At 41.1% G+C, this 11667-nt stretch overlaps 1 protein-coding gene across 1 annotated transcript; it reads right to left on the minus strand.

The window, feature by feature from the left end:
* Positions 1 to 4503: 4503 nt before the first annotated feature.
* Positions 4504 to 11033, minus strand: rhcgb (Rh family, C glycoprotein b; the record flags this gene model as incomplete). Its single annotated transcript, XM_079162163.1, has 11 exons — positions 4504 to 5077; positions 5690 to 5757; positions 6473 to 6546; positions 6704 to 6828; positions 6994 to 7130; positions 7494 to 7631; positions 7947 to 8113; positions 8221 to 8368; positions 8659 to 8809; positions 9262 to 9454; positions 10811 to 11033. 11 exons carry the CDS (start codon positions 11031 to 11033, stop codon positions 5044 to 5046), a joined length of 1458 nt encoding a protein of 485 aa, XP_079018289.1. The 3' UTR covers positions 4504 to 5043.
* Positions 11034 to 11667: the final 634 nt, after the last annotated feature.

The following is an 11667-nucleotide window of genomic DNA, read 5'->3' on the forward strand; positions in this document are numbered from 1 at the left end:
TATATAAGACAACATACAGTAAATACTAGACTTACGCCAACCATGAACAGCATGTTACTCTGTAATTGTTTACCTTTATAGTTGAAGTATGGTACTCAGTTTTTTCAATTTTTTTAATTCAGATTTCAGTTTTTATAAATCTTTTAACAGAAGTTATTTTTGTTCACAACCCCTCAGATTTATCTTGACCCTTTGGAGGGGCCCGATGGCGATGTTGGAAACCATAAGTTAAGGTGAGCAGCTACAACAGTAAAATGCTGCTTATGCATTGATGCATCAGTATTAAGAATTATCATTTGGTCATTTTTCTGCAGACGTTTTTTAATCTTTAAAAACGTTTTGAACTCAGATTAAAGATAATCACAGAGAAACGTTCGCCCTTCATCAGTTGAATATGAAAATAACCTTCTGGTGTCAAACTCTGCGCATAAAATCATTCTGCACTGTGAAGCTCAAACTTCAGTATGAAGCAGCAATAAGAAAACATATATTGAACTGGAGCTGAGCTTTAAGGGCATTTCAAATTTTAAACTGCATTTCTTTCCTTGTTATATGGTACTTTTAACACCAACACAGTAGATTATTAGTTATTAGATTGATTGAACAGCTGTTTGAAGCAGAAGCAGCTCCCTCTACAGGTAATAGACGGTGCCACTTTCACATCAGCAGAAACCTACTATACTCCCCCCATGTTTTCTTTGCCAACTAACATAACCTGCCATGGACACACACACACACACACACACACACACACACACACACTCACACGGTCACAGATATAAGGCCCCCCCAGACCTCCCGGGTGATCTGCAGTGGAGCGTGTAGCCACCTGTCAATCACCAGATCTCTGCCGCCTTAAGAGAGACATTTCGTCTGGGACAACGGCAGCCCGTCCCTCCCCACACATTCTGCCTCCCCTAGCAACCATCGCCGGATGACTGAGAGGCTTTGTCCCCTCACAACGGGAGTCCACCATTGAACCCAGGAGCCCGTAGCAACCAGAATTAGAGGGTGCCAGAAAGGGGTCTTTTCTGTGAAACTGGGGGTGAAAGCTCTGTTCTTGTCCCCTTCGTCTGGGATTCATATCAGGGGCCTGAATGGCGTCCCCTCCTCCTTTTAAATGCTGGTGTAACGGAGCGTATGAAGGGGCTAGCGGTGAGCGGATAGGATCATGGTTAATCTGCTGTTCCTCTCCACTGTGGTCCGATAGGGACACTTAAGCAGCCTCTGTGGACAGTTAGTGGCGTGGGGAGGCCTGTGGGTACCTGGGGTGGCCAGAGCTATAGGAGGTTCATCAGCTAGCGGCAAACAGAAGAGAAAAGGGTGATGGGCAGTGGTGGAAGAGGTAGCCTCGGATAATTTACTCTGACTGTACCAGTAAAACAATATAAATATACAAGTAAACGTCTTTCACTCAAAAGCCAGGCCACGAGGCACAAAGGTCGGGAGAAAATACATTACATCTTATAAGCTTATCATTTATTTTTTTATGTAAAGCTGCAGATATATCTGTCAAATAAAACCCAAGTAGTATACTAAATAAATGAACTTGCACTGCGATCCAAATTGCATATTTTTTATCTTTTTACTTTTAATACATTCCGCAGCTGCCCTCACAAAGTACGTACTGTTGCATGCAGTATGCATTCAATTGGGAAATACGACTTCATCAATACACTGCGTCTTCAACTTTGACCCTCTTGTTCATATCTCCGCTGCGCAGAGGATTGTGGGTCAGAATAGCCAGAAAAGCATGCTGGCGTGCATACAGCATAATGCAAGGATATCACTGGTATTTTTTGGTGTATTGCATTTGGTAGTATGGGTATGGAAAGCACTGTTGGTTCCACCCACTGTAAATGAGGACAGGACTGATGTTGGGACATTATGGCATCAAAAAGACAGTCCAGATCTAAATGGTCAGAGACGTTTTGGAAATCAGATGCACCTGCTGAGAAGTAACCTTTAGGGGACACTGAAGCTGCACAGAACGTGAGCAGATTAAGTACAGAGAGAAAAGAGTGAGGGCTTGAATGGTTTATGACCAGTTCTATGGACTTGTGGTTTCTTTCAATAGGGGCTTTTACTGCTCTCTTTATAAGGGAGTGAACATGGATCCCTGAATACTCCTCTAACCGCTGCAGATCCTCGTAACTGTAAAGTGAATTAGGGGAGTGACTGACACCTATGTGTAAACTGTAAAAACAATCAAATGAATATGCTGGCAACATAATCACCGTTAGACATATTACATTGTTTTCTTACAATATTGGTGAAAAATAAGAAAACAAAAAGCCAAATAGCCACTGCCAGGTGCTCTGACGCGACCTCCCACGTTGGACTTAGTGCTGTGATGCTCTGTGCATTTTACATCACAAGATTACAAACTAATCTCAACCTACAAACAACATGCAGAGAAAACATGCTTTCCCTGGTATGTTCTTTATCATTAATGAGCGTTTCCGCGGCCCCCTGTATGGGAGTATGTTTTGTGCAGCTCCCATTCTAAGCTCTCGCCTAACCCTCTTTCCCACCCTCTCCTTCCCTCCCGACCTGCCAATCAAAGATCATGATTGAGCCCGGATGGCAGGCAGTCAGTCATCAGCAAAAGAAGTGAGGCCTCATTCTCTGTCTGTCCCTCCCTCTTTTCATGCCCCCTTGCCTCCTCAAGTTTTTCCATCCCACCTTCTCTGTGGCCTCTCTGCTCCCCTGCTATCCCCGTACAGTTTGTGTTTTTTTCCCCCTGTGCAAGTCAAATCGGTGGTCAGTGTCTGTCCTAAGGAGGGTAAACGTCTTCAAAGATGGCTGTCATGATGCCATAAGGCACGGTTCCCTCTACCTCAGAGAGGATGGCCCCGTATCATTTATAAATAAGAGAGATTTAGTTTTAATAGGCCTCCGCATTTGCCCTGTAAGTGGCTGATGAATAAACATGAGCAGAGTTGGGACGGGAACTGCATGGGGGTAGGATGAGAAGAGGCCCGGTTTGTGTGTGTGTGTATGTATTTTGGGGGCTATTGGGGGCAATGAGGGAGCCTTTCTTCCCAGCAGGGCTGCATCTTGTTTAATTGGAGCACTTGTGGCACCATTACCTCCTTTACTCAAACACGTTACTGATGACAAAAGAAAACAGCACTAAGCCCGCCTTTGTTAGCGAGGAGACTGGACGAGGCGATGGATTCCTCGCTGCTACTCATGTGTGGGAATCATCTGCACTCCCACCACGAGCTTCTGCCCGCCTTCCATCAATGAAAAACACCGCGGACAGGTGGACAGAAGACAGAGCACATGGAAATGACTGCCATCATCAGAAAATAGACAGAAGGACAGTAATGAACTGCAAAGTGAAACGACATTCTGTACTTGAAGACATCGTGGTCCATTTCTCATAGAATGAAACTACTCCTCCACATTTCTACCCAGCCATGGGCAAAAAATACCACCAATATTCAGTGTGTGAATCCACAGGAATTCCATCAATCGATTTAAATTGATGGACTCCAGCATATGTGTGCAGCCCTGCCGGTGCCCTTGCCCTTTTGCTGCTCTTTGACCAGAGGTCACAATGATGACGCTGGTCTCTCGTTTGTTTTTGGTCACACAGTGTCCCAAGAGAGCAATAAGGGTGTGACCTTTACCCTCAGCCTGACTCCACGAGAGAGGGGACGCTGAAGGGCTCTTAAATGAGGGAAACTACTTACTTCCTCCTCTTTTAATTGGTAAATTGGGATGTTTTTAATCCATCATGTTTTCCAAAACTGATTTCTTAAAGTGGTTAAAGGTATTCAGTCACTAACAAATAAGTATACTTAATTTGTTGAAATTATAAATTATATAATTAATAACTCTTTACTGATTCTCAAAATTACATTACCGTTAAACTTTTCAAAACAGCTTGACAAATATTTTACTGTGGAACGTCTAAATGTACAAAAATCATTCATTGTCAGAATGATAACGTGATTAAGAATATTCACTGATACATTACTGTAACCCTCCTATTTAGCATTTATAAGCAGTACATAAACATTTGATAAATGGTTTATAATACACCATAATGTACTGCTTATTTATGTATTCCTCAGCAACTCCTCCTGTGAGCACCCATATGTGAAGGCTGGTGTGTAAGATGAAAATAAATGGCAATACAGTAAAATACAATTAAAAAATATACTCTTTTGTGCTTGCAACAATACAACATGATGTCTTAAAAGACATGCATTTAGAGTTCATACAATGCTTATTAATGCTAAGTTGGGGTGGGTCCAAGTAAAGTGTTACCAAACATCCTTGATGTCACAGCATAACAAAACAAATACCACAGCTCTTATTTTGAAAATCCATAATAACTAACGCGATACATAACTCTCATTACATCTCATTGCAAAACCTCTCCATGAAGACACACATTATTTAAGTTCAGTTTTTTTAATGCATCTAATTCCAATAAAAGGAAAAGCAACTACGCAAATCAACATATAACAAATTGAGCAAAAAGTTGCCATAAAAAAGTCTGTGGGTTGACTTTGAATGTGACCTGCAGTCTGTTATGTCCCGCAGACAGAAAACAAATCAGTAAAAACAAAGTTGTGAAAGCTTCTGCGGAAAATCCACAGCAAAGTGCAACTCAAGTGGGTCTGAAGCAAACGTAATACAAAACATGGTTTGAATATTTTTCTCAAACCTACTTCAAAGAACCATGGTTATGTTTAAGTTTATTCTATTGAACAAGAGACAAATTCTGCAGTTTTAATTACATTTAGCTTACATTTTGAGAAGAGGCAAATCACTCCGCTAATGCCAATCACACTTAATAATAATATTTGATTGGCTATCAATTGATTTAAACTGAAATAAATATCTTGGGAAAATAGACTTACTTCACAAAAAACTAAACAAAAAGACATACTGTATGAAAAAAACAGGTTTTGATTGTAGTGAATTAATCGTATCAAATGAATATTTCTGTGTAGCAGGAAAATTAAAAGGCGATAACGGTTGATGACTGATAGAGGCAGACATCCATTAGGACAAGGCCTCCCGTCAGGTCTGCTCCACAGAGAAATTTGACTCCACTCTGAAAAGAAAAGAGCGTCACATAATTAGTGAAAGACAATGAAACTTCATAGACAAGTTGTTGCTCACAGTGTGTGGTGTCAAGGCTTTTAATCAATGTAATTTTCTTCTTTGGCCTCTCGTAGTTCCTGCATACTCTATATCACTCTACTGGGTGGATTACACTGACTGCTAAGCTTTTTGTAATAGTATCATTTTTATATCCACAGTAAACGTGACTTGAAGGTCACTCTGAAGAGCTGCGCATGCAAAGCTGTACTGTGAAACACCCCTATCAACAAACAGCACAGGTGAGCTCCACTTGAAAGCACGGAGCACAGGATCCACGTCAGCATTTCATAATCTAGCCCGCGCCGAGTGACAGGGACACTGCAGGCTTCTGTGGTGTAAGATTCAACACCATGAATAAATATTCCCAACAAAGGGCAGGAACCGCAATGAGTCGCATGTGGCCTCCGCACATTTGGATCTGCTGCCACCAAGAGGACACTGAATGCAACACATTCCACAACAACAAAGGCACTTCCTGCATGGTTTGTTTGGTGTGAGAATAGCATAAGTGTATGACCAGAACACTGTTGTCAGACAAACAAAAAACTAAAAGGACACTTACATATCTTTGTTCCGCATGTGGTTGTTGTAATGAAGGATTGGTGGGATGGTCTCTTCCTCATCAGGGAGCTGTGAGCAACAGAGTTTTAACATAATGATTCAGGGGTAGAACGACAACCGCATGATGCTATGTGACCTTGTTGGTGTCATAAAATGGAACATTATGAACCGTCCCTTTGTAAATAGAGGTGGCAGAATGACAGTAGGCACTTCCGAACATCCTTAGTGTACACACACAATGACTGGAAAAACAGGGTAAGGGACACCAAACAGTATAATGCAAAAGAAACTAAAAGTATGTCTAGTCTGAGAATCAAAGTATGTTTTCATATTTATACAAACATAAGAGTAAAGATGTTTAAACATTGTTAAACTTTGGTTTGAATTAATACATTTAAAGTTTATTTTTCAAGCTTTGTTCCTTTTAGAGTATTTCTGGTGATGCATCACTGCTGGTCCCGATTGGCTCCTCACAATAAAAAATTACATACATTCTTCCGATCAGATTGCACCGGATTATTTAAAAAAAAATCTGCAGATTTGAATTAGACCAATCAGGGTGTGACCCTAATGATGTGTCCCAAATTTCATTCAGTGAATTGCATTTATCAAACATTACAAAAACACCACTCAAATAAAATCATTGAAATGTAAGATATCAAGGTATTCATTCTGGGCAACTTCACAATTTCTGTGGGATGAACGTCTGACTGAGATGATTTGCTGTGATATTGACATTAAAACTGTGAAAACCTCTTCATGTTTGGAAAGAATAGTCTCTCACCTCCCAGTAGGGCTCATCATCAAAACAATTGTCATCTGGAGGATCTCCCCAGATAGGTAATCTTAAAATACAACCTGAGAAGAATACAAATTAAGTAATTATCCCAACACACAATCTGTAAACACACCCACCTTGTTCAAACACAGTAATGTCACAGTTATTTACAGTACATACTGGATATTTTCTCTTATATGGTCACACTGAAGGGTGGGTGCAGCGGTTACTACTCACCGACGAGGATACCTCCGCCCACACCAAAGCAGATGGCCACACAGAGGCCTGCAGCCTGGTGACCACCCTGCCGTGTGGGTACCATGTCTTTGAAATCACCCTCAAAGTCAAAGGTGTTAATGAGCCTTTAATACAAACAAAAACAGTTACTCACAATGGGGTTTTTTTCAGAACAAAAGACTACATTTGGCCAAAGAACACAAATATTCCTTTACTGGTTGATAATCTTCTGTCTATTCAAAACGTGAACGTTACCTTGACCTCTCTATTCGTCAGCAAGGACCACTCACCCCTCAGCACCATAAACAGACGCTGTTGCAGATGCGGCAGTAATGGCTCCCACAATGCCACCTATGACTCCTGGCATGGCATGCAGGTTATGGATTCCACACGTGTCCTGGATCTTCAGGTGCTTCTCCATGAAAGGCTGAGAGAAGAGAGTTAGGATTAACTGAGCTTCCTTAAACATCTTAACAGTTTAATTTAACTTAGTTTAGACCGACAGTTCACTTAAGAGCAGCAAAAGTAATGAGGTAAAACATGATGTGCTATGCTATACAACCCAGCAAAGAAAAACATTTTAAAAAGTTACATTTAATCAGCAAGTTAAATATTCTGGTTCAGTAACTTTGTATATGTTTGTGGAGAGTAAAAAACGTTTTGTATTTTCATTAAAAACGGGTGCATTTTCGTAGCTAATTGCCTGGATGGCTTAATGAACACTTTCAAAAACTAAAGTGAGGCTTGTCTCATGAAAGCCACATCACAATAAACCAGATAAATACCATACCGTGAGGTAGACATATCCCAGTGTGGAGACGATGCCACAGCAGAATCCCACGATCAGAGACCCGTAGGGCATCAGCATGAACTCTGCCGCCGTTCCTACTGCAACACCTCCAGCAAGAGTGGAGTTCTGGATGTGGACCTGAGAAACGCGTGCAGGAAAAAAAAAAAATGCATCGGTTAGTCACAGAAGAAATTGTGTGTCAGTCTCTCTTTTCTGAATGACGTGTTTACTGCATCAGATGAAACAGAGTATGCATCCATTCATTTCAAGACTATACGTTTAAGTTTGTTCTGGTGGGGCACAAAAGTCATTGCATGTCGTGTTCACCAAATCAACAAGGCGACCCGTTTCAAGTACTGTCAGCTCGATAAATAAACACACCTCATACTGTCATGTCCATCATACATGATTGCTTAACTTTATGAGTGTTTGTGACTGACTGCTGGTTGTTACCATGTCTAGTTTTCCATGCTTCTGGAAGAGGCTGGAGATGGCCACAGTAGTGAGCACAGTCGAGGCCAAAGCCAGGTATGTGTTTAGGGCTGCTCTGTGCTGCCCGTCCCCGTGGTCTGTGATGGCTGAGTTGAAGCTGGGCCAGAACATCCACAGGAAGAGGGTGCCTTGGCAGAAAGCAGGGTGGACCTTAAAAATCCTGCAGATCCACTGTACCTCCAGTATAACAAGAAGTATTGTGAAAATAATAAGCATGTGATTAAATCACACTCACCAATCATGGCAAAGACATCCGAGTGATAGACGGAGCCCTGCAGACGATTGCTCTGGTCCAGGTTTGGCCGGTAGAGCATCCACGAGATGGAGAGACCATAGTAACCTCCAAATGTGTGGATCACCATGGAGCCTCCAGCATCTTTGGCCTTCAGGGAAGCAAATAATCGCATTAGTAGGAGTAGATACAATAGTTACAAGGCTATTACGAGGTGTCATTAGCAAAAATCGACCCATCTGTAAGTCACAGGATTTAGGCGCATGCTAAACATACTAAACCGTAAATACACAAATCTGAGGAAGACGTTCGACCTGCACGTTGGTGTGTTGGGCAAGTTGTAAAAAACATCGTCAGCTACACCGTGAGATATGTTCTCTTTCGCTTTATTGATACAGCTGAATGATATCAAAACAAAAATAAATTATTGTTTCAACTTACATGTATGAGATCTAGGATGATATATTCCTCCACAGCAAACAATGTGACCCCAAACAGGGTCATAACCAGCAGCTGGATTGCACTGACTTTACCAAGCACCGCCCCGTAGGCTATTAAGCAGCTGGCCACACAGAAGTCAGCGTTGATCATGCTGAGGTGAGGGGGGGAAAACAGTCAAAATGTAGCGGACGAACAAAGCAATATGGAAATCAGTTGTAATCTGTTCTGCCCAAATATTAGACAGTATTATATTGGGGCACGATGCACTTATTCAAAAACAGAAAACTAAATAAAGAGTACAATCGTTAACAATGATGTCATTTGGAGTACTGAAGCTATCATAAACTTATCTAGTTATCCTACTTTCTCTCATACTGCATTCATATATGTTGACACAAAGTGATTTGGCAAAAACTAAATCTACAGGTGTATGGAAATATCTTTACGAGATCCTGCCAGCTAGACTGGTTTCTCCACCTCCATGTCTGTTTTTGTCCTATTGAAACCATACAAATGGAAACAAATAGAATAAGATGAAGGGAGGATTCTAGAGAAAATACAAAAACATGATCATTTTGACTGAGAATAAAACGGAACAATCACTTTTCAACTCCAATTTTGATCTTTCCATCAGTGTAGTCCAGGGAGTGGAACCAGCCTTGCATCAGCAGCGCCCACTGGAGGCCAAAGGCTGCGATGAGGAAGTTGAAACCCACCGCGCCGAAGCTGTAGCGCTTAAGAAACGTCATCAGGAAGCCAAATCCAACAAAGATCATCACATGGACATCCTGGAAACCTGGGACAGAAGAAGGGAGAGATGAGGAGGAGGATGAGAATTGGCACAAAGAACAGAAAAGGGGAGGAGAAGGGAGGGAATTCCACATCCAAATCAAATTTAAGTCAATGTCTTATCAAAATAAAGAAATGAAACAAGGATTCTGCAAAATTGGGTTTCAAGGTAAGTCATTTAGAGAGGTGCCGCGTGAATTCTCAGTTTATATCGGTATCCAACCATTTGAACCGTTTTGGGGTCTTTTGGTACCAAAGTACCAACTAAATAACATATACGTATATACCATATATTATCAAATGTATGTTTGATAATAAACAGGTAAAATACTAGGAAGAAAGTAAATAGATAAATAAATATGTCTCGATGATTAGTGTCAATTCCATCTGCTGAGGAAGTCAAACTGTTGTTTCAGAGACCAAGAATGAACCCTCAAGCTCCAATATTACAACAATAACCGTAATAAACAAACAGACAACATATAGTTTCATTTCTGGAACAGGCGGTTCTCCTGCGTGAGAGACTTCATATCATACCAGCAGTATGTGGATACCAGCACAAACCAGCCGGTATCGTTTACAGCGTAATACTGTAACCGCCTGACACACCTCAGGGTACAATAGGTTCCCACTGAACTGTGAAACAATGTAGTTTGCATAGAAAACAAATGACAGCTAAAATCTTACATCACATCAGATTGGATGCATTTTTACAGTTTGAACAACAACACACTGCAGATATTTCAGACTGTGTTCGTGTCAACACTGGCGGAGGGCGGCGTCGTGTTGGAAAAGAAGGACCTGTGACTTCAGGATGAGGTCTTGTTAGTCACCTGAATGTGTCAGGATGTCCATCTATCATCCGACATCCAACACCATTTCTGAGATGGCTTCACGATAGCCTGACACCGACACCGCGGGTTGTGGGGGGAAGCGTAAAATACAACAACACTCATCTATTTATGTATAAATATTGTTATATTCGACGTCTCCCCAACAAACCCATGGTGTTAGTGTCAGGCCATGAAACATTTTCACGAACACAAAGAGGTAAACATCGCCACAGTTGAACTGGAAAGAAAAGAATGAGGGGAGTCAAACCCCCAAGAGAAATGTGCACCTGTGGGAGGCAGAGCTTATATCAGCCTGCAGGAATAAGCTGATCGGTCAAAAGACAATTATTAATACAACTATTTAAAAAAAGCTAAATGTGGATGAATAAAGATAGATATTAAGAGAAGAAGTGCTAAGGGTTGCTATAGTAAATTAAGAAATAAAAGTCATGATTGAGATAACAGACATTTGGAAAAAAGAGAGTATAGTGGAGAGAGAAGAAATAAAAAATAAAAATGTATTTACTTACTTGGATATCTGTAGTAGAAGTCGTTCTCTATGTCACTTGATATATTTTTAGTTTTTCTGTACTCTATCCAGTGTGGATTCGATTCTTCATTGTAGCGAATAAAAACCCCAAACAAGATGATCATGGCTGTTTGCCACACGAAGCAAACTGCTGGGAGACTGACACGAACATTAGTATTTTTTTGACGGTCGCACAATTCCCTGAAGCTTTGAACACAGCCCATGGTGTTGGTGTTGGTCTTGATCCTTTGTGATAAAAGTTATAAGAGCGGCAGCTGAATGATTCAAGTGTGCTGTTCTCTGCAGAAGTGACTTTAAAGGCCCTGAGCCTATTATGCACAGGTGAAGATGGGTGTTTGCGTTGATACGAGGACCCTCCCACAGTCCCTTATTGGAGGGAGTGACTTGGTATGAACTAGACTTCTTTCAGGTGGCGACACATCTTGAAGTAGAGATGCATATTACTTCTTTGTAATCATTTAATTCCATATTCCTTCCCAGCATTTTGTAAAGTAGAGGATAAAATCATCACACAGTGAAAACATGGCACTGTAATGTTAAATTCTACTGTTTTTATGGTAAAGGACAGAGGACACATTCATCTGATCAAACAGGAGAAAGATGTCTACAGATAGAAAGGTAGGGGGATATTTTCCCTTAACACAAACACTCAGAAAGATGAAAAGTCATATTTGTCTTTATTGTAAAGGCTTCTACAGCACTTTTACACAATTGTCCTTTTCTTAATGCTAGTCAGCGGGTGAGAACGTTCTCATCTCCTCCACAGGGCTCATCCTGTGAAGCATCAGCTGTAAATAATGCGTCTCCATGCCCGATTAGAAAGATGCACAACAGGTT

This window comes from Pholis gunnellus, assembly GCF_910591455.1.
Source record: "Pholis gunnellus genome assembly, chromosome: 7".
NCBI lineage: Eukaryota > Metazoa > Chordata > Actinopteri > Perciformes > Pholidae > Pholis > Pholis gunnellus.